Source organism: Mustela nivalis, assembly GCF_964662115.1.
Source record: "Mustela nivalis genome assembly, chromosome: 19".
In the NCBI taxonomy this organism is placed as follows: domain Eukaryota; kingdom Metazoa; phylum Chordata; class Mammalia; order Carnivora; family Mustelidae; genus Mustela; species Mustela nivalis.
Window position 1 is genome coordinate 36,761,290 of NC_139038.1, and position 27,114 is coordinate 36,788,403.

At 48.2% G+C, this 27,114-nt stretch overlaps 1 protein-coding gene and 1 long non-coding RNA gene across 2 annotated transcripts; one reads left to right on the top strand and one right to left on the bottom strand.

Moving 5' to 3' along the window:
- Positions 1-322: 322 nt before the first annotated feature.
- On the bottom strand, positions 323-26,951 carry ZNF263 (zinc finger protein 263; the record flags this gene model as incomplete). Its single annotated transcript, XM_082713980.1, has 15 exons — positions 323-1,087; positions 1,265-1,375; positions 3,047-3,173; positions 3,437-3,528; positions 4,611-4,737; positions 5,010-5,101; positions 5,735-5,900; positions 7,051-7,569; positions 9,186-10,012; positions 21,407-22,573; positions 23,014-23,130; positions 24,561-24,687; positions 24,972-25,045; positions 25,505-25,685; positions 26,565-26,951. 15 exons carry the CDS (start codon positions 26,949-26,951, stop codon positions 408-410), a joined length of 4,794 nt encoding a protein of 1,597 aa, XP_082570106.1. The 3' UTR covers positions 323-407.
- Positions 9,486-14,975, top strand: LOC309854353. Its single transcript, XR_014306175.1, has 2 exons — positions 9,486-10,040; positions 11,858-14,975. It is a non-coding gene; the product is annotated as an uncharacterized lncRNA (long non-coding RNA).
- Positions 26,952-27,114: the final 163 nt, after the last annotated feature.

Consider the following 27,114-nt stretch of genomic DNA (forward strand, 5'->3'; position numbering starts at 1 on the left):
TTCTACCACTGTGTTTAAAAGTGGCTGGAAATTCAATGCAAAACCAACAGTATCTACCCTCTCTGGTCACAGAAGACTGAGTCATGTACGCATCTCCATTTAAAGCTGAATTTGCTATTTCGTCAGGTTCAACTACAAAAATGTTTCCCTTACTGAGAATGTTCCTGCAACACCTTTCTTGCTAAGGAATTCCCCAAAGGCTACGTGTAAAAATGTAAGTAGTATAAAACTACTTACAGAGATCCCTGCAGTCAACCTTGATTCCTGTGAAACACGTTCATATCACCAAATTTTCCACTGATGAAGAATTATTCATGCTTCATAATTTCATATATTTTTAATAAATCTCAGGGTCAACCTCCACTTGGCGAACTTCTTCAGAATGAGGACACTGGACAAACGTCCATTCAGCGGTGGAGTTTCTGGTGTCTAAGAAGGCTTGACCTCCTGCTAAAGTTTCTCCTGCATACGCTACAAGTGTATGGCTGCTCGCCTGTGTGGGTTCTCCGATGTTTGATAAGGTGGGAGTTCTGACTGAATTTTTTCCCACACTCGTGACATGTAAAGGGCTTCTCTCCAGTGTGCGTTCTTTGGTGTGTATGTAAATTTGTATTTTGACTGAAGCTTTTCCCACACCAGGAACACTTGTATGGTTTTATTCCTTGGTGTGTTGTTAAGTGCTTATTAAGATCTGAACTCCATCTAAACCTCTTATCACACTGCTGACACTTATATGGTTTCTCTTCAGTGTGAATTCTTTGGTGCTTAATGAGGTCAGAGCTAACCTTGAAGCTTTTCCCACATTCCTGGCATTTAAATGGCTTCTCTCCAGCACGAGCTTTCTTGTGGAGATCCATAAGTTTTAGCAGCTCTTGTTTCCATGTTGAAAGTTTCTTTCTTTTCTTCACGGGAAAATCTCTTTGCCATTTTCCCATCTTCTGTGTATCACCATGATTTTCTTTGCCTGTTGTTTTCTGGGGAACTTTCACCCGGGTCTTTTTCGATACTATGTCTCCTGGTGCTTGTATTTCTAAGTCAGAAAGACACACAGGCTGATGGTTTTCAGTGTCAGTTTTGACCTTTAACTCTGTGAGAATAAACATAACAATCAGCCAACTGCATGGCAAAGCAAAACTACAGGAATGGAGAGAAAAATCCAAAGATTACTGACTTACAAAATACAAATAAGCAGAATTTTAAATGTTAAGTCCCTGCAAAGGTTGCTATCAAAGGCACATTTGCCCTCTTCCCATGGTATACTTACCTGAAGGCAGCTCTCCAGGACTGTTCTTGAACTCCAAGGACCCTTGAACCCATGGCTCTTCCCCATGCTCTAGGTAGGAGATCACTTTAGGTTTGGGGAGCACAAATAAGGCTGTGAAATGGAAAAAAGGACGTCAAGGACTGGCAACCCAACAACTGCCCACAACTCCATACTATTTCAGGAAGGGCAAAGGAGAGTTTACAGTGTGCTACCCAAATGGTCAAGTGGGTAGACTCCCCTGTCCACTTTCAGGTTTTATCCTATAATGCATTTGTGGATGGAAACACAACGTGGAGACGGAGAAATAAACCTAAGCTTGACGCATGGAGAGGATAAAGGGCATGGGAGTCCCTCTACAGTGCCCTCTTCTGTGACCAAGATGACCCCATATTTGAACAAGGTTGAACCAAACCCCAGAATCTGCAGGGAATGCAGTTACTCCTATTAGTTCCTTAGGATGAACCCAAGTCTAGCAGAGTGAGGTAAAGTACAGTGAGCCGCAGGTCTAATGCAGCAGTGATTTCTATCCTAATAATTGTAACTTTTTACTTAGCTCTTCAGCACCACACACTGGACTAGAAAGGATTTCTTACACTGCCTAAGTCACTGGTTCTTGTCCAGGTGGAAGAAACAGACCAGAATCACTTAATGAAACTTTTCTAAATATACATTACTAAGTTGAGAAAGTATTCATCTGTCATTCCATTGGCAATGTACTGACTAGCTATAATGTGCCAGAAACTCTCTTTGGGCTAATGGTATAGTGGTGATTAAGCCAAAGCACCCTGATCTCATGGGAGTTCACCTTCGGGTGGGAGAAGGAGACAACCCAACAGCAATAAATAAAGTTCTCAGCACACAGTAAATATTCTGTGGAAAACTAAAGCAGGACAACCCAGCATTTTAAGATTCTGCTTCTCTGAAGCTTCTTCGGAGGAGGTAGTAGGGAAGGCCTCTTTGAAAAACTGGAATTGCAGCAGGAATGTAGAAGTGAGTTTCGCTATGGGGCAGAAAAGTGCGCCAGGCAGAGGAAAGGGGAAAGTAGAAATGACCATGGCAATTTCAAGAACAGAAAGACCAGCGAGGCTCAAGGGGACTGAGCGAGGGCACAAGTGGCAGCAGGTGAGGGAAGGGAAGGGAGTGGGGTCAGATCCCGGAGGACCTGAAGCACTTCAGGAAGGTGCGGATTTTATTCAGAATGTGGTGAGAATTCACCATAAGGTTTACAATGGGAAATGTCATGATTTGACCAGGTTTTTAAAAGATTCCAGCTGCTCTGTGGAAAAGAGTGTGCGACAGCGAGAGGCAGGGCCACCAGTTAGAAAGTGCCCAGGTCAGGCTGTTACACACGCTGCCGGCTTAAGCCAGGACGCTAACAGCACCGGGAAATGAGGCATGGCTGTGCTCAGGCTACACTGTGATGGAGCCTGAAGGACAGTGACGCATTAGCACGCGGTATGAGGGAGAGATCACGGTAAAGGATGACCGCATGTTCCTTCCTCGTAGCTGCTGGGTGAATGCTCTTGACCGAGAAGAGAGATCCATAGAAACGGATTTGGGGAAGGAGAAAAAATAAATCAAGACATCCACATAGCACACGGAGTGAGCACCTGGATAAAGCTAACCAAGGGACCTGGATACACCTTTCCCCTGTCCACACACCATCTAGTTGAAAAACAAGCTATTATCGGAACACAGCCTCTCAGGGGAGTACATTCCCAGTAAGCAGAGAACATGACAGATTACTCAACTTCTACCCAATGGGAGAGGGAGGGTCTTTACCTAGAGAGATGACAGTCTCATAGTTTTCCCGCATTACATCATTGTAGAGGGCCTTCTGAGTGGGATCCAGTAACTCCCATTCCTCCTGGGAAAAATACATGGCCACTTCTTCAAATGTCAACAAGCTCTAAAGAAGACAATGGGCTTCAGCTCAATACTTGCACTACAGAAGTTCTGGCCCATAAACTAAATGGCAGGCCAGACTGAATGAATTAATAGCAGATAATTTTTTACGTGAGAAGAGAAAGGAAGGAGGGAGAAGAATCAGCAACAGAGTAGGAGATGCCTAGTTCCTAGAGAGAACATTGGCACACGTGAGCACCTGCTGGGCAGGGTGGCTCCTGGGCAACAGGGAAAGGCAGCCCTCAACAGCTGGATCGCACAGCTCACCTGGGACTCAGGCAAGACGAGCTGAGGTGCCACTGTCCAGTCTTTGGTGTTTATCTGCTCAGGAAAGGCTAGGATCTGGTGAGCAGGCACAGCTGTGGGTGGAAAAGAGCCAGAGGAAATTTCTCTTGCTACTGATTACAAACATCCTTAGCTTATTTCTAAAGTACAGATAACCCTGATTCTTTCAGGAGAAATGAACACTTTTAAATCTGCTACATGTTACCAAGAAGTGGCCTTCTCATCTTAAAGAGGAATCAAGCATCTACCAGCCTCTACAACAGGTTCCACATTCACAGTCTTTGGTTTCATGAGTGAAAGCCACAAAAGGAAATGTGTTTTTTCCCTCATGTATTCCTCAAAGTTGGGCAAAATTAGAAGTGTTTAAAATTGCAGAATTCTGTCCAGTGTGCCAAGGATGGGAATGATAAAGCAGAAATTAACTTGATTTCAAGAAACAGCAATATCCTGTGAATAAGGAGCACTAAACAAGGGCACAAGTAGCAGATGAACAGGGGCCAGATCTTGGATGATCCTGTGTACCTCGATGAGGAATTTGGATTTTATTCTGAATAAATGAGAAGTCAAGTCACCGTAAGATTTTGGAAAGGATGACATCATGGTCAAATCCGGGTTTTCAAAAACCTTGGCTGCTGCATGGAAAGCAGACTGTGGCTAGCTTAGAGTGGTGGCAGAAGGTGCTAGTTAGAAAGTACCGAGGTGGGCCTGATGACACACTCTTCTGGATTAGACCAACATGCTAACAATTCAAGAGGATGAGACATGCTTGGACTCAGGCTATACGGTGAATGTAGAGCCAAGAGGAAGATTAGGAGTGTGGTAGGAGAGCATGATCAGAGTAAAGAATGACTGCAAATTATCTGACCTGAAATATTGGGCGAGTGGTTCTGCTCTTTATGGAGATGGGAAAAGTAAAAGTAAAGATCTGGAGCGGGGGGGGAGGGAGGGATCAAGATTTTCAGTGTAAAGAATGAGCATGTGCACTTGAACAAAGCTCCCAGGTGATCTGGATACACCTTTCCCCTGTCCACACACCATTTGGTTGAAAAGACAACCCGTTATTGGAACATAGCCTCTCAGAGGAGTACATTCCCAGTAAGCAGAGAACATGACAGATTACTCAACTTCTACCCAATGGGAGAGGGAGGGTCTTTACCTAGAGAGATGACAGTCTCATAGTTTTCCCGCATTACATCATTGTAGAGGGCCTTCTGAGTGGGATCCAGTAACTCCCATTCGTCTTGGGAAAAATACATGGCCACTTCTTCAAATGTCAACAAGCTCTAAAGAAGACAATGGGCTTCAGCTCAGTACTTGCACTACAGAAGCAGCCCTACCGCCTGGCCCATGGTCGACCTGGGCACTCAAGGAATTAACAGCACATTTTTTTTAAAGTGAAAAGGCAATAAAGGAAAGAAGCAAGGGATCATCAACAGCCTAGGAGGTGCCCAGTTTCCCAGGGAGAACACTGGAGCTAACATGCCTGTGAGCTGGGCAGGGTGGGTCCTGGGCAGCAGGGAAAGGCAGCCCTCAACAGCTGGATCGAACAGCTCACCTGGGACTCAGGCAAGACGAGCTCGGGTGCCACCATCCAGTCTTTAGTGTTTGTCCTCCCAGGAAAGGCTAGGATCTGGTAAGCAGGCACAGCTGTAAGTGGGAAAGAGGCAGAGGAAATCGCTCTCACTTCTGTCTGTAAACATCCTTAGCTCATTTCTAAAATACAGATGATCCCAGTTCTTTTGGTAGATTCGGGACACCCTTAAAAGTGTGTGTGGTTCCCTGAAATGGGTCTTATCATCATACACAAGAGCCAAGTACCTACTGGTCAGAAGAATAGGCTCCCCAGTTTTCATGAGTGAATAAATGAAAGACAAACTTATTTTCTTCTCATGATGTAAATTGTTCTAAGGCAAAAATTGAATGGAGTACTCAAGTTATCCAGTGTACAAGAGGAGATGTAGTTGGGTTTTTGTTTTTAATCATTTATTCTTTTTCTCCTGGTACAGAATTGTGTTCACATTCTGCTAGTGCTTTCTAAGGAACAGAGCTCATGGTGTTATTACCAGGATTTTGTAAACAGAACGTTCCTGTACCCTAAGCCAACACCCGGCTTCACCCACAGTTGGTGCTCTACTGCCACCTAGGGGACATCATTATTGCTAACATGGCTGTGTCAGCCCATCCACATGGCCAGGCATCTGGAAAATGCTCACAATGTTCTGGCTGAACAAATTTCTCTAACAGCTCCCAACAGAAGGGAATTATCATGATGTGCCTTACCCATCTCACATACAGGCTCAGTTCCTGTATGAGTACTCCTGCTCAGCTGTTCTTGCAGACCCTGGTATGTTTTCCAGAATTCTTCATCCTGGGCCATGCCCACTGGCTGAGATTCTGCTGTTTCTCCCAAGAGCACTGCCTCCTTTCCCAGATCTTGGACTGCAACCTGGAAATAATCCCAATCTGTGTTACCACAAAAATTACTTTTGGTTTTGGGGTTGATTGTAAAAGGAGGAAAAAGTGAACAGTCCAGATAGTGGCAAGTGTGTCACACTGAAGGAAATGACAAAAAGACTTAAAGAATTATCAGGCCACTACTTTTCCACAGAGAGCTACCCACAAAATGTTGAAATATTAGGATAAAAGGGGGGGAAAAAAACGTGGCTACTCCTACTCCTCTGACACAGCGGGCCCGACCCCTCTGCATACAGACCAACTAAGATCAATAGCAAGACTACACAGGCCACCTGTTCTCATGCTACTTTTGACGGGATTTCTCCCTTGGCTTAGATCCCTCCTTAGTGTTTGTCTTCTCAATTTCTCAAAAGATTAAAGAATTGAATAAATGCAGTTGTCTCCTCAACCATATTATCCACCATGGCCAGGGAACGTTTTCATAGAACACAGATGAAATGGAAGAAAGGGGAAAAAAGTCTGGCTCCAACCTACCTCCAAAAAATTTTGGCATTACACATATGCCAGCATTATTTCTTTCCAGCAGGCCTGAAGCCAGCTGGCTCTGCTACCTGGCTAAGGACAAACTCCCCGTTAACCAGAAGAGCCAAGGACCAACCATTGAGAGCACCGTGGAGGCTCTCACTTATGAGTCAGACGCACTATCCCTCAATTTCTTTCTTCTCTCCGCTACTCTGCCAAGATTTTCAAAGCTGTTTCCCTTTATTCTGCCTACTTTTCTCTCCCTTTGCATTCTTCTCCCATTATTAGGGTTTTCCTTCTCTTTACTGTCTCTGCTCAACCTGCATTTTAAGTGTTCTCCCTTTTTCAAGTCCTCCTTTCCCTCTCCAACCCCTTACTGCCTTTTATTCATTTGGAGCTCAAAACCCTGTCCTTGTACAACCTAAAATAGGCTACTACCCTCAATTCAGTCTGGCTTTAAGGAGCACAAAAGGAATCTTTCTCTGCCAAGGGTCTGTGAGACCTGTGGACTACTGCTAAGTCTGTGGTTTTTGGTCCTGCCTTAAATGTCCTCCAAAACATGAACAGTGACCGAGTTGACCTTATTTCTCAATTAACTGCCCCCACCATGTCTGCCTTCATTCTATTTCACTGCACGTATCCGGAATCTTCCTTCTCACCCCATTCCTCGCGTGACCAGATTCCCTCTGCAAGTGCTCTACCAGGGCCACAGCCTCCTCAATGCTCTGTAGATGGTCCTTCCTTATCTGGCTCTGGGTGTCCCTGGGTAGAATGGTCACAAACTGTTCCAGCACAAGCAGTTCCAAGATCTGGTCTTTTGAGTGGAGCTCTGGCCTGAGCCACTGGCGGCATAATTCCTGAAGTTGTCCAACAATTTCACGGGGTCCTGATGCTTCATGATAGCAGAAATTCCGGAAGTGCTGGCGACAGCTTTCAGGACTGGGATTGTCCATTTGTGCAGTACATTTCTTACTGTGACTGGAACTCTCTATCACAGGCTCCTTGCTTTCTGACAGAACTTTGATCTGAGGGTTCAAACAGTCAGCCACCTTCAGATCTACCATCATTATTTTGCTGCAGGAACAGTTTTCTTCTTTTCTTGGACACCCCAGCAGCACAACCTTCACAAAGTAAGACCTGGTCAGCTCGGGAACAAAATCAGTAAAATGATCTTCTTCCTAAAACACTGAGAGCAGAAAAAAAGTGTGCATCAATAAGAAAGTCATATTAACTTTACTATCCACTACTCCTAACAGGAGAAAAATGATGAAAAAAATCTGCCTTCCTTTTTTTTTTTTTTTAAAGATTTTATTTATTTATTTGACAGAGATTACAAGTAGTCAGAGAGGCAGGCAGAGAGAGGAAGGGAAGCAGCCTGCCTGCTAAGCAGAGAGCCTGAAGCGGGGCTCGATCCCAGAACTCTGGGATCATGACCAGAGCCCAAGGCAGAGGCTTTAACCCACTGAGACACCCAGGTCCCCTTTTCTTTTTCTTTTTCTTTTTTTCTTTTTTTGATTTTTCTTATTTGAGTGAGAAAGAGAAAGAGCCAGCAGGGGGAAGGACAGAGGGAGCAGCATACGCTCTGATAAAAAGGGAGCCTGACATGGGGCTCCATCTCAGAAGCCCCAGATCACAACCTGAGCCAAATGCTGCCACATAACCCACTGAGCCACCAAGGGGCACGTCCTTTCCTTTTAAAGAATCCACTGCCAGACCCTTTCTTCTTCGATTATCCACTTGAAATAATGCACAGCTCATCGATAGACAAATACCCACTGAGGACTTGGTCTTTCTTTGCAAAAGTAATGATTCAAGAAAGGTTAGCAGTGAGACCATTTACACCCTCTGGCTGCAAGAGGCATGGGGATTCTCCAAAGGCTTCACTGTTGTGCTTCCGACCCCAGCTACCCGACGCCAAGGGAGTATCAGGGGAATATTCTGAGTCCCTCTTAAATGTGAACGTGTCATCCCAGTCTTCTGTCTCTAGCAAAGGGGTCCAACTTCTCTGACCCTTCATCCTCTTGTGAAGACGAAACCCTCAGTGCGTGGAACATTCCAGATTCTCCTTTCCACTCTACGGATACTGGCAGGACAGCTGGGACACAGAAGTGACACCAGACGAGGAGGAAAGTAATGAGGGAAAAGGCGGTCCTATTCTAAGACAGCAAACCCGGGTTCAGTAACTAGATGCTCCACACTCGTTTGACACTTTCTCGTAAGCACCATCAAGGGCACCGTGCACAAGATCTAGCCCTGTGTTTTTAAACCTCTTTCCTTGGGGAGCCTGGGTGGCTCAGTGGGTTAAAGCCTCTGCCTTTGGCTCAGGTCATGATCCCAAGGTCCTGGGATTGAGCCCCGCATCAGGCTGTCCGCTCCGCGGAGAGCCTGCTTCCTCCTCTCTCTCTACCGGCCTCTCTGCCTACTTGTGATCTCTGTCTGTCAAATAAATAAATAAAATCTTTTAAAAAAAATAAATAAACCTCTTCCCTTGACCCAGAAAAATCACAGCTGACCTTGGCTTACAAAACGCTTATCCAAAGGCCAAGCCGCAAAGGACGAGAGAAGGGGAGTTGGTGCTGTCGACGGTGAGCTTTCGGCCCACCTTCCCTCTCTTCGACGTTAATTTAGACCTCGAGGCGAGAATGAGCAGAGTCGCGGGACCTCGCCTTCCCTTGCCTGAGGTCTCACGAACGGCTCCCAACGTCGGCCAGGACGTCACAATGTTCTCAAATGGCCGGCGGCCGGCTGCCCGGCGAGCTCAGCGTGCACCAAGACGCTTGTCGCGCTTCGGCACCAGCAGAGGCTGACATCTCTGAAGCTGCACCGCCTGGGTACCCGGCCCGCGGAAAGTCCGGCCCGCGAGTCGGGAAACTGGCCGCCGCGGCCCCGACGCCGTCTCCGCAAAGGCGGACAGCCGAATGGTGGAGCCCGACGGCGGGGCTCCCCGAAACGGTCCGGCCGTCAGCCTGCGGCCTCCCGGCCCGAAACCACCGCCGCCCACGGACAATGGCAGCCTCGCCTCCGCCACCGCGCAGCGGCCGGGGCTCCTCGGGAGCTCCGGGGCCCATGCCGCTGCCCCTGCCACCCGCTCACCTGCAGGCCGCCGCCCTCCGCCCCGCGCTACTCGCAGACAGGCCCCGCCACGCGTACAACCCGTCTCAAAAACGGCTGTCAGGCCCGCGTCCCCGCCCGGGTCCCATCCGACACCGCGCTCTGGCCGGAAGCGGACTGACGCCCTTCCGGGGAGGGGCTTCGAGCCGCCGCGCCGCGGGCCCCACCCTCGCGAAGGAAACCCGCTTTCCTTCCAATGCCGCCCTGGCGGTCGGAAAGAGTTAATGCTACCGACTGTCCCGTTCCCGACGCGGCCTAGAGGGGCCTCCACGTGGAGGTGGAGCTGCTGTCGCCGGCGAGCTGCTGTCGCCGCCTCGTGTCCCGCACCGGAAGGCACTGCGCGTCCGGCTAGTGACTGCGTGGCCTTCGGGCGGCGCCGGTACTCGGAGCCCAGCCCAGCGAGGGTGGCCGCCCCTGCGCACGCGGGGTTCTCGTCCATCTCGGGGCTTTCGTCTAGGTCAGGATCGGCGGCCCCCGAGGGCTTGTTCCCCTCCTCTGGGTCGCGTGTCCCTCACAACGATCACGTTTTTCTCGTGAGGTAGGTTCCAGCCGGTGTGACGGGTTCTATCTGTAGTGTCCTTGGCAGGGACAGGGAGCCGCGGCTCGGCCCCGGTCCCACGAGCGACGGGCGGCGGATCCTAGTACGGATTTAGGTCCCCTGCAGTCTTGGCTCCCGCTCCGTGAACGATGGCAAGCTCCCTGGATGATGAGAACCCCCTTTCCATCTTGTGTCACCTGCAGTCTCTGCCAGAGTTCGTGAACCCTACTTTCAGGTTCCGGGCATTTCGGGTTGTCGGTGTCTCTAATCACCAGGACTCTGCCAGCGTCAGCCTTCGCCAGGCAACAGCTTAGTTATTAGGTCCACTACGTGCAGCGAGGGCCGGAGGGCACAGGGCAGTCTTTGCTGCAAGGAATCTGGCCAAAGGACTGGGGCACTTTTGTGACCATCAGGAGTAGGGAGGCTAGGAAGAGGGGAGTCCGAGGAAGTGAAGTTTGCCTTATGGTTGGGGAAATGGTAAAAGACCTTGAACCTGATCTGTCCGCTCCATGGAGTGGGGCCACATCCACGCAGAGGGAAAGCCAGGAGACTGGGGTATGATCCATCATACGTGTTCACTAAGTGTGATCGGGCTACATTTGGAGGGAGGCTCAACAGTGAGAAAATAAGTTCTTGTAGCCCTCTCACCGGGTGCCTCGCATGGGGGTGAAGAGACTGCATTTTTAATAAAGTAGATTCTGGAGCATCGCTGGGGACTTTTTCCCAGGGCAGTTCATCTAGAATTAGGAGCAAGGTGGGAATGAAAATGGGAGACCAGTACCAGGCCACTATATTGCTTTTGCTTTTACGTAGAATTCTGTTGTACTGATCCCTTCTCAGTGAGAGCAAAGGGTTAAACACGGGAGATGAGAAGAAGCATCTGCGAAGGTCACTTGCACAGGTTTCAGAGCAGGCTCATTTCCTAGGAATCTGCGTCAGGCTGAGACTTAGTTTCTTCAGAAGCAATTCTTTGCAGGGGACAGTAGTGCTCTTAGCAATGAGATCCTCACCATCGGGCCCACGGCTGAGCATATGCTGGGAACTTACTAAAGCGAATAAATGAAGTTCTGCCAGTGGTGCCCTTGCAGCGTACTGGCGGGCCTGATTCATAACCTGGGTGTGGAGGTGGTTGGGGGAGGAAAAGTGGGAAAAGACACTCCGTGAAAGCAAGACGGCAGCGCAAACTGGGGAACCGTGAAAGAGGACCAGTAATGATTTTCATAGTCTGAAGTCTGTGCCAGGGTTCCTTTCCCTGGCTGTGGAGCCCACCAACATCCCACCAGACTCCTTTTGAAATCATGTTCCCCTGCCTGGGCACTGCCTGAAAAATGATGAACGTACAACTGGGAAGCAATGACAGCAAAGACCTGCACTTTGTCCCCAGATACCATACAACTGCTGTACTGGGCTGAATGGTTTTGCCGTGTGAGTGGCTAGAGTTAATAATGCTGCTCCTGACCAATTCTTTTTTCTTTTTCCATGTATATTACTTATCACTGATTAATTCCCTTAGTTATGCTGCCTTTTAGTAAGTTGCTTGAATCTTAGTCTATATTTGCTCCATACCCTATTCACGACCATACTTTTTCATGATCCTCTTAGTGTTCTACAGACCGGTTGGCATTTTAGCAATAATTACAGAGGAAAACTAGCAGCTTGAACTCTTTTGGGTTTCTAGAGGAGAAGCTTGTGACAATTCTTGATGGTTGAAGAATGAATGATAGCCAATCAAGCTCTGCAGTATAGGAGAGGAAAAAAAATAAGTGAAATGCCAATCATTTTCCTTATTTTTCTGACATACTTTTCTTTCTTCATAGCACCTGAAATGGATAAAAGTTGCAGTTTTTGTTACTTCTTGTGAGTTTGTGTGTCTGGAATGAAGACAATAAAATTAATCTAGAGTAGGACATTTGGAAGGACATGGAATGGCATTGGGCATCCCCAGGAGGATCTGTAAGGAATATCTGAGGAATATCAGAGACACTGGTGAGAAATCTTTTGAATTTCTTCAAGCAGGAGAAAAGTATTATCAAGCAACATCCACAGTGAAGAGAAATGGAATAAAGTTTCAAATATATTGAATCTGTTACTTGACATCCTAATGTAAATTGAGAACAAAAAAATGAAAAATCAAATTTTTTGAAAAATGTTAGCAGTGATACAATATTTTTAAAACTTTTGAACTTATCTGAGAACTTCCAGGACTCCAAAACTTGATAATTCCAAAATTTGGAAAAGCTGCAGTGAAAAATAACACTTGAGAATATACCAGATGTACTCATGCAAGAAGCTCTGAGAGTGGGAAAGTACCAGTAACAGGTTTTTACATACTTTGAGTTTACCTAGGTAAACACAAGAAGTTAAAGCTCGTTCTTTGAGAATGCTACATCGAATGTAATAAATGTGAGATTTCTTCACATGGACAACAGAACCTACTAACTTTCTCAGTAAACATACTTAACAACTGTTCAGGAATGCCAGCTCCCCGGACATCCCAATGTCAGGATAGCTTGGACTCCTTATCCAGGTGGATGGCCTGCTGCCCAGTGAATACTGCTTACAGAGCAGCGAGAGCACCATTTTTTTTTCTGGCAGTGAGGTGAAATCAGGTCGTTTTGGAGGCGGAGAAGCCATGCTGCTTCTCTGCTACACAGGATTACTCTGTCTATGCCTTTGAGGCTTTCACACTCCCTTCTCAAGCACTACCTTTTATGAAGACTTAGCTCACCTGGGTTTCTTCCTGTGGACACATCTCCCCTCTGCTCCTGCTGTCTGTGTCTGCGTGGAGTTAGGGAGAGCAGGTATTCCTGTCATTCCTGACTAGAGCTGCTGGAGTTGTCTAGAGAGGAGGAGGAAGATGGGGTTCTGAGAACCGATCATCCTTATCTTGTCGGAGCAAAGGCTAGATAGGCTTTGACAGTGGCGGTTTTCTGAGTGCATAAGCCCTTCATCTGTAGACTTGCACTTGATTTGAGTCTTTATCCCTTTTAGCCCAATACCCTTCTGTACAAATGCCTGTGCCTTTTGGGGCTTTAAGCTAGTTTTTTGTTTTGCTTTTAATTTTTCCCAATTCAGTAAGGCTTTTCCCTCTTTTTTCTCCTGTTGGTTGTCTGAAACCCAATTCAGTATGAATAAAAGAGGGAAATATACAACACTGAATTTGGAGGAGAAAATGAAGGTTCTCAGTAGGATTGAAGCTGGACGGTCTCTGAAAAGTGTAATGGATGAATTTGGAATCAGTAAATCAACATTTTATGATATTAAGAAGAATAAGAAATTGATTTTGGACTTTGTACTGAAGCAGGACATGCCTTTGGTAGGGGCTGAGAAGAGAAAGAGGACAACAGGAGCCAAATACGGGGATGTGGATGACGCAGTGTACATGTGGTACCAGCAGAAACGCTCAGCCGGCGTCCCCGTGAGGGGTGTGGAGCTTCAGGCCGCTGCAGAGAGGTTCGCACAGTGTTTCGGGCGAACCGACTTTAAAGCTAGCACTGGTTGGCTTTTTAGATTTCGAAACAGGCATGCCATTGGGAATCGAAAAATATCTGGAGAACAAGTCCTAAGTTCAGCTTCAGAAAATGTTGAGCCCTTTCGACAAAAACTGTACATGCTTATCAAAGAGGAGAAACTGAGTCTAGCTCAGCTGTACAGTGGGGATGAGACTGACCTCTTTTGGAAGTCAATGCCAGAAAACATTCAGGCAAGCAGGAAAGAGATCTGCCTGCCTGCGAGGAAAATAAACAAAGAACGGTTGTCTGCGCTCTTATGTGCAAATGCAGATGGAACTCATAAACTAAAGTCAGTCATTATCGGAAAGTCAAAGCTGCCCAGAAGTGTGAAAGAGGACACAGGTACAATACCTGTGATTTATAAGCCTAGTAAAGATGTTTGGTTCACCAGAGAATTGTTTTCAGAATGGTTCTTTCAAAACTTTGTTCCTGAGGTCAGGCATTTTCAGCTTAATGTTTTAGGATTCCATGAAGAGGATGTCAGGGCCTTGTTACTTCTGGACAGTTCTCCAGTTCACCCTTCTGCCGAATCACTCTCCAGTGAGGACGGTCAAATAAAATGCATGTTCTTTCCCCGTAACACTTCGACCCTGATTCAGCCAATGAATCAAGGTGTGATCTTGAGCTGCAAACGACTTTATAGGTGGAAGCAACTTGAAGAGAGTCTTGTCATTTTTGAAGAAAGTGATGATGAGCAAGATAAAGGAGAAAAAGGAGCTTCCAAGATTAAAATCTACAACATAAAAAGTGCAATTTTTAACTGGGCAAAGAGTTGGGATGAAGTGAAACAAATAACCATAGCAAATGCATGGGAAAATCTTCTTTACAAAAAGGAACCTGAATATAATCTTCGAGGCTTAGAAGATGGAAATTATAGAGAAATCCTTGAGAAGTGTGGGGAGTTGGAAACCACGCTGGCGGATGACAGGGTGTGGTTCAATGGGGATGATGAAGAGAAGGGTAGCCTCGAAAAAACAAAAAGTGGAATTACAAAGGAAGTTGTTCAGAAACGAGGAGGAGCAGAAGAGCAGACTGCTGAATTTCAGTTATCTGATGTCAGAGAGAGTCTGGACTACCTACTTGACTTTGTTGATGCCACACCTGAGTTTCAGAGGTTCCATTTCACGCTGAAAGAGATGCAACAAGAAATAATAAAAAAACAGTTCCAGAGTAGAATCCATTCTCGAACTGGTAGTTTTTTGAAACCTAGGCCTCATGTTATGAAGGATTCTTTCAATATGCCTTCAACTTCTAGTAATTAGATCTTGTATTTACAGATTTCTGTAGTTATTTCTGATGCAGACCTGTTGTGAATTGTCATTGTTTTTATCAGCTGACCTCATTTTGCATAGCACTGCCCATTTATATATTGTTTCTAAAACATACAATTTAAAAATAAATTTGTCTCTTTAAAGTATAAAAACATTGATTAATCCATTTTTGTTTCCATTTTAGACAAGGATCTGAATAATGAGTTATTGTCCCAGATTATCTAAGGTGGAATGGATTTTGGAAGAGCATTACATTCTATCTCACAGCATATAACAAGAAGCTATATGCTGACTAGTAATTTTTGAAAAAAAATTTTAAAACTATATAAAAAAATAAAGATAAGAATAGATTTGGTTTTTAGTTTAATTGTGTGACATTCTCTGGTTTCTTAACTCTGTACCACCTACTGCCCCCCCCCTTATTGAGCAAGTAACATGCTGATTATAGAAGTTATATATTAAAAAGATGAAAGGCACCCAACATCTATCGGCCAATGATAGTTTAACAAATTGGTATGTTTTATGTATTTAAAAAACAGGGAGGGGTACCTGGGTGGCTCAGTGGGTTAAAGCTTCTGCCTTCAGCTCAGGTCAGGGTCCAAGGATGGAGCCTCACATCAGGTTCTCTGCTCAGCGGGGAGCCTGCTTCCTGCCCCCGCCCTGGCCTGCCTTTCTGCCTACTTGTGATCTGTCTGTCAAATAAATAAAATCTTAAAAAAAAAAAAAAAAAACAACCCCAAAATAGGCAGATTACTTGGTAAATACAACTTTTTATATCTTATTGTCTTAACGAGCTTTAGACCTTGGCATTAATAAAACATTAGGATTTTTTTAAGCCTAGAGTAGAACGGACTGTGGAAGAAGTTGATGGGTATGTCAGCCGAGTTTACTGGACAGCTCTCTAGTTTAATCTTTTAATCTTCATCATTGTATCAAACGCTCCCACCCGCCACCCCGCCATGGGTAATACATTTCCAGAGTAAATGACAGGCAGTCATAGCCTTTTGAAAAGTATTCACTTATTCAGGAAGCTTCACGTTGCCTTTCCGTGCTAGGTACCGAGAATGGTGTTGGGCATTTGGACCTGAATTAAAAAGAAAACGAATAGAACAAACCACCATTCAATGTGTAAGTGCTAGATGAGTGTGGAGAGGGCTTTGGGTGTGTTTGGGTAGCAGGGGAAGTACCTAAGAGGGTCAAGTGTGACTTCTGAGCCGAGCTTTAAAGTTGAGTGCAGGCAGTGGCAGGGCAGTCAGGGCAAAGAGCTCAGGCTCCTTCCTCGACGTGACAGTGTATCTCCCTGGGAAGCTGCAAGGTCCCCGGATAGTTGCTGTAAGGGCACCTGACAAAGAAGAGCAGGAAAGACAGGTCAGATTTTCCTCCTAGGTCGTCCTAGGATTTCAGACTTCCGCCGGGGCCCACATAAAGCTGTCAGTTCTCCGTTCTAAATGGCTCTCGTTTTGTCTCCACTTCTCCCTCCCTACTCTTCGTGCCGCGGTCCAGGGCGCCATCACCCCCTACCTGCATCAGTCTCCTTTCTTGGCCTCTCCCATCGCTTCTCACCCTGTAGCCTCTTCGTGGCCTTCTCATTGCGTTTAAGCAGGCTCCTTGCCTCAGGTCGCTCTGCAGATCCGCCCTTCCCGGCGGCCACACTACCCAGGCCTGCGCTCGCCCCCTGCTGGACGACGAGAGCCGGGCCCGCTGTAGGCCCGGCGTAGGCGCACACCCAAGAGACCCGGGACCGTTCCGGAGAGTGTGGTAGCGCCGCCGGCGTCCGCTAGAGAGGGAGAAGGAAGCCTTCGGCCACGTGGGCCGGCCCAGCCTCAGTAGCCGAGAGCTGTGGGGAACGCCAGCCAATGTGCCAGAGCGGCCGGATCGTGGGGGACTTCCCCGCGCAGCCATAGAGCTCCCGCGAAGCGGGCCAGAGCGGCCAGGACATGCAGAAGCTGCGGGCGGAGAGCAGGCCGGTGGGACGGGCGCAGCCATAGAGTGGCCGCCGGCTCGCCAGAGCGGCCGGGGAGAAGGGGGTGGGCCCGAAGGGAGGCGGCCGCGCGCAATCATGAAGTTCCTGCCGGCGAGCTAGAGACCCAGTTGGGGAGGCACGGCGAGCTGTCCTCTGGGCCGGGAAGCAGAGGTCGCAGGAGGGCTTGGGGTCCGGGAAGGTTGATCAGTACTCGGCTGCGGAGCGCCGGCCGCGTCCGCTTTTGTTCCTTCCGGGGCCCGCGCGGGAGCGGTCCTCGGTGGGGCAGGAGCGCAGGCGGGAGGTCAGGCGCTCATGTCTTTGGTTCTGGAAGTCATAGTTTCAGGACTAGAGCTCCTCCGAGAAACCCAGGTACCTCACTCGTTCCGGTGGCTGAAGCCCCGCTCGCTCCCCCAGAAGAGCAGGAAAGAGTGGGGGTACAGAGGCAAACACAACTCCGGATTATGTCCAAAAACATACACCAGGATTTGAGAAAGTGTTCTTTCCCTACCCTTTCTTGCCTGCGGAAATCTGACCACCTCCTCAGAGCAGGAACCTGGCGTGTGACCAGTTTTGATTCCTGACTACAGCTTCTGGGACATTTCAGTGATAAACTGAGGGTATTAACTGGAAGATTTCTCCAAATGTGTTGGTGTTCTGAGCGGTTTTTAATCAACCATTTCCTCATTGTTGAATTTACCTAGACCATTCCCACTGGCTCCTCACTGGCTACCTGAGGCATCACATAGCTCCTCTTAGTAAAAATGACTTGATCAGAAAGAATTACATCTCCCTTTCAACAGTAGAAGTCAGATTTTAATCAGAAGTGTTTGCGAGCTAGAATGAAGGCTAAAAGGATAAATGCACCTGTTTTTTCTAATAAATGCACTTTTGCTGTAAACTTAACTATTTTTGAGCTGCTGACACCCAAAGAAGTTAGCCCCCTAGTGCTAATAAATTTGCTAGAACTTCCAAAAAAGACTTTGTTGTTTCAAATGTTCATGAAACATTTACAAAAATTACAGGTCTTAAAGCAGTGGTGGTGATTTTGCACTTTCCAAAATGCTATCAGTTGATGTCTCATTCAAACAGTAAACTCTGTTTACCCGGCTAGGGCTAGGATGTACAGAATCTTTTTTTTTTTTTTTTTTAAATTTTCAAGGTAACAGTATTCATTGTTTTTGCACCACACCCAGTGCTCCATGCAATCCGTGCCCTAATACCCACCACCTGGTTCGCCCACCTCCCCCACCCCCCGACCCTTCAAAACACTCAGATTGATTTTCAGAGTCCATAGTCTCTCATGGTTCACCTCCCCTTCGAATTTCCCTCAACTCCCTTCTCGCCATCTCCCCTTGTCCTCCATGCTATTTGTTATGCTCCACAAATAAGTGAAACCATGTGATAATTGACTTTCTCTGCTTGACTTACTTCACTCAGCATCTCTTCCAGTCCCATCCATGTTGATACAAAAGCTGAGTATTCTTCCTTTCTGATGGAGGCATATTACTCCATTGTATATATGGACCACATCTTCCTTATCCATTCATCCGTTGAAAGGCATCTTGGTTCAGATGTACAGAATCTTAATAAATTTCATAAACATTCCTGGAATTCCTATTCCCAATTCCCCATTCTAAAATACAAAGCTTTCCCCTAAAAATGTTGGCCTCACCTCCCTTCCTGCAATAAAAATTCTTAGTGATTTCTGACTTTTTTTCTGGAGAAAAGAAATTTAATGCTTTTTCCAGTCTCTGGCCTTACAAGCTTTGTCCTCAGTGATGTCTGGCCTGCTGCTCTTAATTGGCCTTGGCCAGGTTTTTCCTTTTTTCTTAAGATTTTATTTATTTATTTGACAGAGATCACAAGTAGGCAGAGAGGCAGGCAGAGAGAGAGAGGAGGAATCAGGCTCCCTGGGGAGCAGAGAGCCTGATGCAGGGCTCGATCCCAAGACCCTGGGGTCATGACCTGAGCTGAAGGCAGAGGCTTTAACCCACGGAGCCACCCAGGTGCCCTGGCTAGGTTTTTTTCCACAGTGCTTACATGTGGTATTAGTTCTCTACCCAGGAGTCCTGCTGCTGCTCTTCTGTGCCACCTTTGCTCCGAGGACTGTGGCTATTGCTCCAAGTCAGTCCACATCTTCCAGGTCTCCTTTGTACCCATTAGGGCTGAAGAGCCAACGGTCTTTCCTGCCCCAGTGTCAGTCTCCCATTGACCTGACAGCCAGTTGGAGACTTCTGGTTTCTTTTTCAAGGACTAGTGGGCAAAAGTGTGAACATAAAAAGTGTGTGTGCAGGATTAAAGGACAAATGTGAAAAAGCACGCACTTGACCATCCCTCGCAGTGACCTCATGGGAGTGTGCATGCAACCTTGTTCTTTGACCAGACCATGAGGAACGAGATCCTCACTCCTGTCAGTAACGGAGATTTCTGCCAGTGTGGCATCAGTGGCAGGTGCTTAGAAGGCACTCTTGCTACTATCACCTGCCCACAGAAGACACCAATAGATGAGTACCTTCTGTGTGCCAGGCCCTGAGCTAAATGCTTTGCATGGAATATCCACGTCGTTAATAACAGCCCAAGAGCAGTTTTGCTTGTGAATTTGCTAGGAGGGGAGCTAGATGGCGGCGGGGTGGGGGTGGTGGGGAGCACTTCCTATTGGGATGCCTTTTTAGTGCAGGAAATGGATTTCTGGGATGCTCATTGCTCTAGCCTGAAGCCACAGTGCTCCCAGTAGGACCAAGAGCAGTGGGACCACTATCAGATCTGCATGGATGAAACTATGGACCCGAAGGCAGAGGCTTAATCCACTGAGCCACCCAGGCATGCCAAGAAACTAAGATTTTTAAAAATTGTCTCAGAAAACCAAGGATAAACTCCTACTACACTGAGGCAGGGCTGAGATAAGACTGATAGGGAAATGGGGAAAAGGGTATGCATGGTTGTTTCCCTCACTTAAAATTACTCTATCTGGGGGCACCTGGGTGGCCTCTGCCTTGAGCTCAGGTCATGATCCCAGGGTCCTGGGATTGAGCCCTACATTGGGCTCCCTGCACAGCAGGGAGCCTGCTCCCCTTCCTCTCTCTCTGCCTGCCTCTCTGGCTACTTGTAATCTCTGTCAAATAAATAAACAAAACCTTAAAAAAAAATTACTGTATCTGAGTCAGTTGCCAGGTCACGCTCCACCTTTTCTTCCCAGAGAAGAGTTACAGGGCCAAATCCTGAGAGGTTTTCTTGGCATCAGAATTTCCCACTCCTAGAATACTTCCTGGTATTCTACCTTTTTCTCATAAACATTTCTGGAATTCCTATTCCCAATTCCCCATTCTAAAATACAAAGCTTTCCCCTAAAATTGTTGGCCTCACCTGTGTCTTCCCTCCATTAACAGGCAATAATTCAGTTATGTCCTGTCTTTGAAGAGCCAGATTTTCCTTCAGCTTTGTCACTAGAAAGTAAACATTCTCAACAAAGAATCAAAGACATTTTTACTGCTGTCCCCCACTGAAAGCAAAGAAGCCTACTAGGAGACCCTTATGACAACATGACCTTAAGCAGCCACTGGGCTTGACCTTTTGTTCCCAGTCTGGAAGCACGCCCAGCCTGGAGCCAGCCAGGAGCACACCCTCCCTCAGCCCTCCTCATCCAAACCCTTGACCAACCACAGAAAAGATAGGTCCTCCGGCCGCAGTAGACATGGGACAAAGCAATACTGGATGCCAGGACAAAGGTCCTCAGTGAGGAGCCGCACATGCTCACGTTTCCTGAAGATATTTATTACCACCCAAACAGACTTCAACAGGGAAAGCATGATCCCTAATCTCCCCAGGATGCACATTTGCAAAGCCTCTCAGGGAACCCCGCTTTCACAGAACCCTCCGAAGACCCCAGAGCTCTGTTTCTTTCTTGTGCAAAAGGGGGGTGAGTCTTAATCTCTTCAACGGTGACAAAGTCAGAATCCGGTTTCCTGTGCCAATGCCTGGGCTGAATTGCAAACTCCCTCTTCCGTGTCCCTCAGGCCTCTGGTTCCTTCTGGTCTGAGGTGATGTTTATAAGCTTGGCATGTGCATGAGCCCTCCTCTCCGAGAGGCACTGTGGTGGCTGCCCCGGACTGCCCCTGGCTTCCCAGCCGGGGCTTCTGGGGAAGCTGCAAGTCACCAGCCAGTCTTCTGTGGCCAATAAGCTGGTTTCCCAGAATCCTTCGCACTTCTTTGGTCCCATGCCTCAGGAGCCCAGGTACCCCTGACAAACATTCCAAGTGGGGAAGCGGTAACGGACAGTCACACAGATTCCCAAAGTTGTCAGGACAGACAATGGATACAGTAAGGCACCCGAATCACAGCTAAGATACCAAGGGAGTAGGCACACCCCAGGACAAGAGACCTCATAGAGAACTCTGCCCTGAGCAGGTCACCTCAAAAACTCACCACCCTCAACAGTTTGGACAGAATTCCATTTTAGTTCTACACTAATCTTTTGCTGCCTTCGCACCTCCCTCACACTGACGCCTACCTCGTTCCTCTTTACGGTAATTACTTTAAAAACAGATTTGGGGGGCCTGGGCAAAGGACACCAGCTCCTAACAGGACCCTCTGAGTGGGCCGAAGAGAAATCCCATTGTTTCTATCCCGTGTGAGTTCTCTGGTGACTCATAAGGCGGGAACTCCGAGAAAAGCTCTCTCCACATTCCGAACATTTGTAGGGTCTCTCTCCCGTGTGGGTTCTCAGGTGACGAATCCGATTGGAGCTGTGAGAAAAACTGTCCCCACACTCGTGACAGGTATAGGGTTTTTCTCCGGTGTGAATTCTCTGGTGCCTGATTAAGTTTGATCTGTGAGAGAAGTTTTCCCCACAAAGGTTACACTTATATGGTTTCTCCCCCGTGTGCGTTCTCTGATGCCTGGTGAGGTGCATGCCCTGCCGGAAGCTTTTCCCACAAGTCAAACATTCGAAGAGTTTTTTCTCTGCCTTGTGGGTTCCAGGATTTGTAAGAAAGACGGTGCTGTCATTCACTGCTTCGCCACACTCAGAGAAGGGGTAAAGCCTCTCCTTCTCATGAGTTCTTTCATGTATGACAAGGTGTGAACTGCGAGAGAAACTTTTCCCACACTCGGCACACTTGTAAGGTCTCTCTCCCGTGTGAATCCTTTGGTGTCTAAGGAGGTTGGAACTATGAGCAAAGATCTCCCCACACTCGGGGCACTTGTAGGGCTTTTCGCCTGTGTGTGTCCTCTGGTGCCTGTGAAGGTTGGAGTTGCAAGAGAAGCTTTTTCCACACACGTTACATTGGTACGGTTTCTCCCCCGTGTGCGTGCGCTGATGGCGAGTCAGGTGGGTGTTCTGACTGAAGCTTTTTCCACATTCCAGGCACTTATGGGCCTCCTCTCCCAAGTGTGCTCTGTGTAGTGACAGGAAGTGTGGGTTCCCAGCAAAGATCTCGCCACACCCCACACCCATACACAGTCTCTCCGCTGCATGGATTCTCTGGTGCCTAATTAGGTTCGAGTTGTTAGAGAAATTTTTGCCACACAAGGGACACAAGTGGAGCTTCTTCAGCTGCAATTCCTTTGGTCGCCCCAGTTCTCTGCAACTTGTAGGCCCCACTAAGGACGGCTCCATCCCTTCCTCTGGGGGAGGCTCCCAGTGCCCTTCTGCCCTGTCCCGAGGCCTTTCCTGCTCAGGACTCCAGGGGACCTCCCCTCTGGCCTGGCCAGGCAGCAGTGCCTGTGGGTGGATGCTCTCAGGAAAAACGGACTGCGCGTTTTCTTCCTGGTTCTCAAACTTCTCTTCTCCTGGCAGAGCAAGAGAAACCAAACCCCTATGTTATTTCCACACCAGAGAAAAGGAAGTCCCACCTATCTGCTACTCCCTGTAGCTCAAAGGCTGGAAGGGTTGGTTCTACCTCAGTTTCCCGGGCAGGCAGTGCACTCCAAGTGGAAAAGGGGTGGGGCCATCACTCAGGAACCAGCACTCACTCAGACCAGTCCTGAATTCCCTGGTACAGGCCCCCAATTCCTTCTACAACTGAGGCTCCAGCTTCTGCCTTGTGGAAATGGGTGGGATGGAGAGAGCTGGGACTAGGGTGGGCCCCAGGGGTGAATGCCTCCATGCATTCTGCGCCCTGGGATCTCCCCGACAGCAGTGACAGGCTGGCCCGACACCCAAATCCTCAAAGGTCTCCCTTCCAACAGCAGGAGGCCAGCTGGCCAGGCTGCTGATCTCCATTCCTTACCTGGAGCTGGGCTGCTGGGGCTCGGGCCCTCCTTGCAAGTCTGAACACTGGGATCCCACGGCTTTCCTCCTTGTTCCACTTGGGTGCTCAGGGCCTCCTGATTAGGAACCTGAGACTCTGTTTACAATGGAAGAAACAGATTTCTATGTCACCGTTTTTCTCTACAAGGCAGAAGTAACAAAGACAATCTTGTTCCCTGCACTTAGGGGGCATATCCACAGAACGTGCAACAAATCCGACAGCAAATGGCTGGAACGTGCACTCACTGTTCTCAGTGATTACCTCCAGAGAAAGATATTGGAGGAGGGAGACTACGGTTTTTTTCTTTTTACACTTTTGTAGTACTCAGGGCCTTTTCCAATGAGAAAGTACACTTTTATAATCAAAACAACCAAATAAACATGACTAGAGTGATCAGTTCTTGAGGAATTAGTTTATTATTAAAGAGCCCCGACTCTCACAGATAAATATAAACTAGAATGGAGTTCCACTTGACAACTCCAGGAGAAAAGATGACACGATGGACAACCAGAAAGAAATCTAGGCCTCCGAGTGGACCCTGAGGTTAAAACCCAAAAGCACCATTCCTGTGCTATGCTAAAATTAAAAACTCACTCTAATCCCAGCAAACATGAACTTTAAACAGTTTTGTTCTAAGAGCTTGTGATCTGAACTTCTCTTCCTGTGCAGCACTCACTGAAAGTTATGTTCAAGTTCGGGCACCAAGCCAGGCCCAATGATGGAGAACCTGGAGAAGGTCCCAATGAAGGAAACCAAACCCAGTGGTCACTCCGAGGCAGAATTAGAGCAAGTGCGCTGACAGCTGTGCCTCTCCTTACCAACACCTGATGTATGAAAACAAAGTGTGTGTGACTTTTCTAACATGTCAATCTATTATGAGAATTTTCATACATCCCAAGTTGAAGGAATTTTACAATACCTGTACACTCTTCACCCAGATCCAACTATCAGTTTTCTGTCATATTTTACAAGCCTCATTTTTAATCTCTGCATAACAGTCCAACATATAGAAGCATCCTAATGTATTTTTTCTGTTTTACACATATGTATCATTTCAAATTTCCAAAAGGCATCCCCCGTTCCTGAGTTTTTAAGGGTTGGGAGAACTGCTGAGCTGGAATATTGATGTCAGCGCCCCCTGAAAGTTGGGGAAGGGCCTAGAAATACTAACGAAGCATAGAAAATATAAGTGAGGTCAGAAGAATAAGCATCTCAAAATTGCAAAGCATCAAGCACCGAGAGTGTGTGTGAGGTGGGGGGTGGGCAGGCTGTCAGGGGATTTGATTTGTTCTGCCTGGAAGTGCAGGAAAGCTCACACACTCTGCCTTCAGCTCTGGCAGCTGGGAACCGTAAGTCTGCCAACTGTGCCACCTGCCAGAAGTCTGACTGATCCTCAGCCAGAGGGCTTTAGAAAAAGGGAGGTCTTCTGGCGAAATTCCGAACTTATGTCCTGGAGGTGAGTGGCTAAGGGACAGGCCCCTGGTAAGAAGCGGCTCAGTCTTCATCCCTGGAAAAGAAGTCCTTACCCAGTGAGTCCACATTCTCATAACTCTCCTGCACCGTGTCCCTGGAGAGGGCCCTCTTACTAGGATCCTGATGCCCCCACTCCTCCTGGGAGATGTACATAGCCACGTCCTCTAAGCTCTCAGGCAACTGAAACAGCACAAGATCTCCTTTAGCCCCTGAGGCACCAAGAACAATTCAAGCAGAGTCATGAGTTATAGGGCAAAACCCAGGGTGTCAAGGACACATTTCATGGGGAAGAAGGGTGCCAGGCCCACAAGTGAGGTGTGGAGGAAATAAACAAAGGCGGCGGGGAGGCTGTGCGTGGTGAGAGAGAAAGGATCTTCTCTGAAAGGCAGAAAGACCCCATCCCCACAAGAGCAACTGCAGGGAGAGGTGCTGGGGAGGGGAGACGACGGGGACTTCCACATCACCTGGGGCCCAGTCAGCTCCTTGTCTTCCATGTTTCCTTCAGCAGGAAAGAGAGAAAGCCAGGGAGCAGACAATGCTGAAGTGACAGAAATCATGATGAGAATGGCATTTGTAGTTCTCGGGAACCCAAGGCTTATTACAACACGGTATCCACTCCCTGACACCCAGTCTCTGCTCAGGACTGTACAATGAGCATAAGAAGGCAGCAGAGGCATCATAAACCGATATCCAAATTGGCAACGTGCGGGGGAAGGACACCAGTCACGTTCCCTGCTGGCCTGCAGCACTCAAGCCCTCCATCATTTGAAGCTCTAAACGTCTGTGCTGTGCATACTGAAGGGCTTAGTTAGGATCCCCCTCCCACCTCCCATCCCCAGAAGAACCCAAGCCACCACTTTTAGGTCCTTCACTCCACATCTGGGAACCCTGAGATGGGAAATTCCCTCACCTGGGCGACCGCACTCTACCTGCTGGTGTCAGGGGGCAACCCCGAAGCCCCTCCTCCCTCCCACCTGCCCAGAGAACTGTTCCTCACCCCTCTCCTTTACAGCTTGGGGGTCCCTTTTGGGGCTGGGGCCTAGCAGCTCCTGCAGCCTGGGGCCAGGGCTTCGCTCAGTCTCCATTGGCTCCAGCTTGAAGCTCGGTGACTCTCGTGCTGTTTCCAGAGGCAAAGTCTCCTCCAAAAGCACTTCTGTTCCCCGCCTATGGTTTGTGACCTGGGAACCAACCCACATCACTCATCATCACAACAGGGCCCGAAAGGAAGGAAATTTAGTACAGAATTCTGAGGGCAAGTCTTCAACAGAGAAACACTGTTAATAATCTTTTTGTATCCAGCAAGAGAGAGGATGGTTTACACTAAAAGTTTTCCTGATCGCCCGTTTACTGGAGAGAATAGGAGGGGAGGGTGTCCACTCCCAGGGCACACCTTACCTGCACAGCTCTCTGACTCAAATGACCTCCTCTTGCCTCCTCCCACTCTTTCTATTTGCTTCCATGCCTCACTCCTGGATAAGTTAAACTTGGGTGACCCTGGGGGCAAGTGCCCTCAGAACCACATGGCCAATCTGTTTTCCTAAATTCACTAGTAACCCGACCTAGATCTGCACAGGAGACCAGACTGCTGCACCTAACAAAACAACAGCCACCAGACATTAAGCACTATTAGCTAGCCATGTGATCAAAATTACAGGATGCTCTCCCTGCAGCCCTCAAAGCAACCCTAGAAGGATGTTTTTATCATTCTCACTTTACCAGTGTTAAATCTGAAGCCCAGAGAGATTAAGTACTTGCTCAAAGTCACAAAACTAAGGAACAGAGTGAGGATTTGAACCCTGCAAATTAAGAATTAACTCCGGGGGTCACAGTAAACCAGAACCCCTGCCTCCGTGTGGAAATAGGGCATTCTTCCTGGCTCACTCTGTCCTTCCGGGGAAAACCTGGAAAACGAGTCTCCCTGACTAAATTGTGAAAAGACCTCTTGCCCATATAAAGTCTACTCGGGGGACCAAGTAAAGGTACAGAGAACAGGGCCACCGCAATGTCCTAGTCCTCGGGGCCAAACCAACCGCAGGTAAGACGACTCTTTCTCTCACCTGTAGTCGCAGCCTCCCAAGCTCTCTCTGCATGTCCTCCACAAGAGTCACCGCTTCCTCGCCACTCTCCGGATGCAGCTCCTGCACCCTGCTCTGGATCTCCTGGGGCAGGATGGTCAGGAACTGCTCCAGTACCAGCAGCTCCAGGATTTGCTCCTTGGTACGCATCTCAGGCCGCAGCCACTCATGGCAAAGCTCCTGGAGCCGGCTGAGGGCTTCCCGGGGCCCAGCGGCCTCTTGGAAGCGGAACCGTCTGAAGCGTAAGTGGGAGGCCTCAGGGCTGGGCCCTGGATCCGGCGGGGGCGGCTCCTGGCTCCAGGCGCAGTCCTCCTCCAGTTTCACTATCAGGAGCCCTTCCCGGTCTTGGGAGCCCGGGCCCGATGCCATTGTCAAGCCCCCGGAGCGCCTTGGTCCCGAAACCGATTGCGCCCGCCCGGGAAAGCTCCCAGGACCCCGCGGCTGCGAGTCCTGGCCAAGGATCCCAGTCCCAGCCCGGGCGCAGCCGGCTCCGGCGCCTCGGCTTCAGTCCAGCACAGGCGCCGCGGCGCCA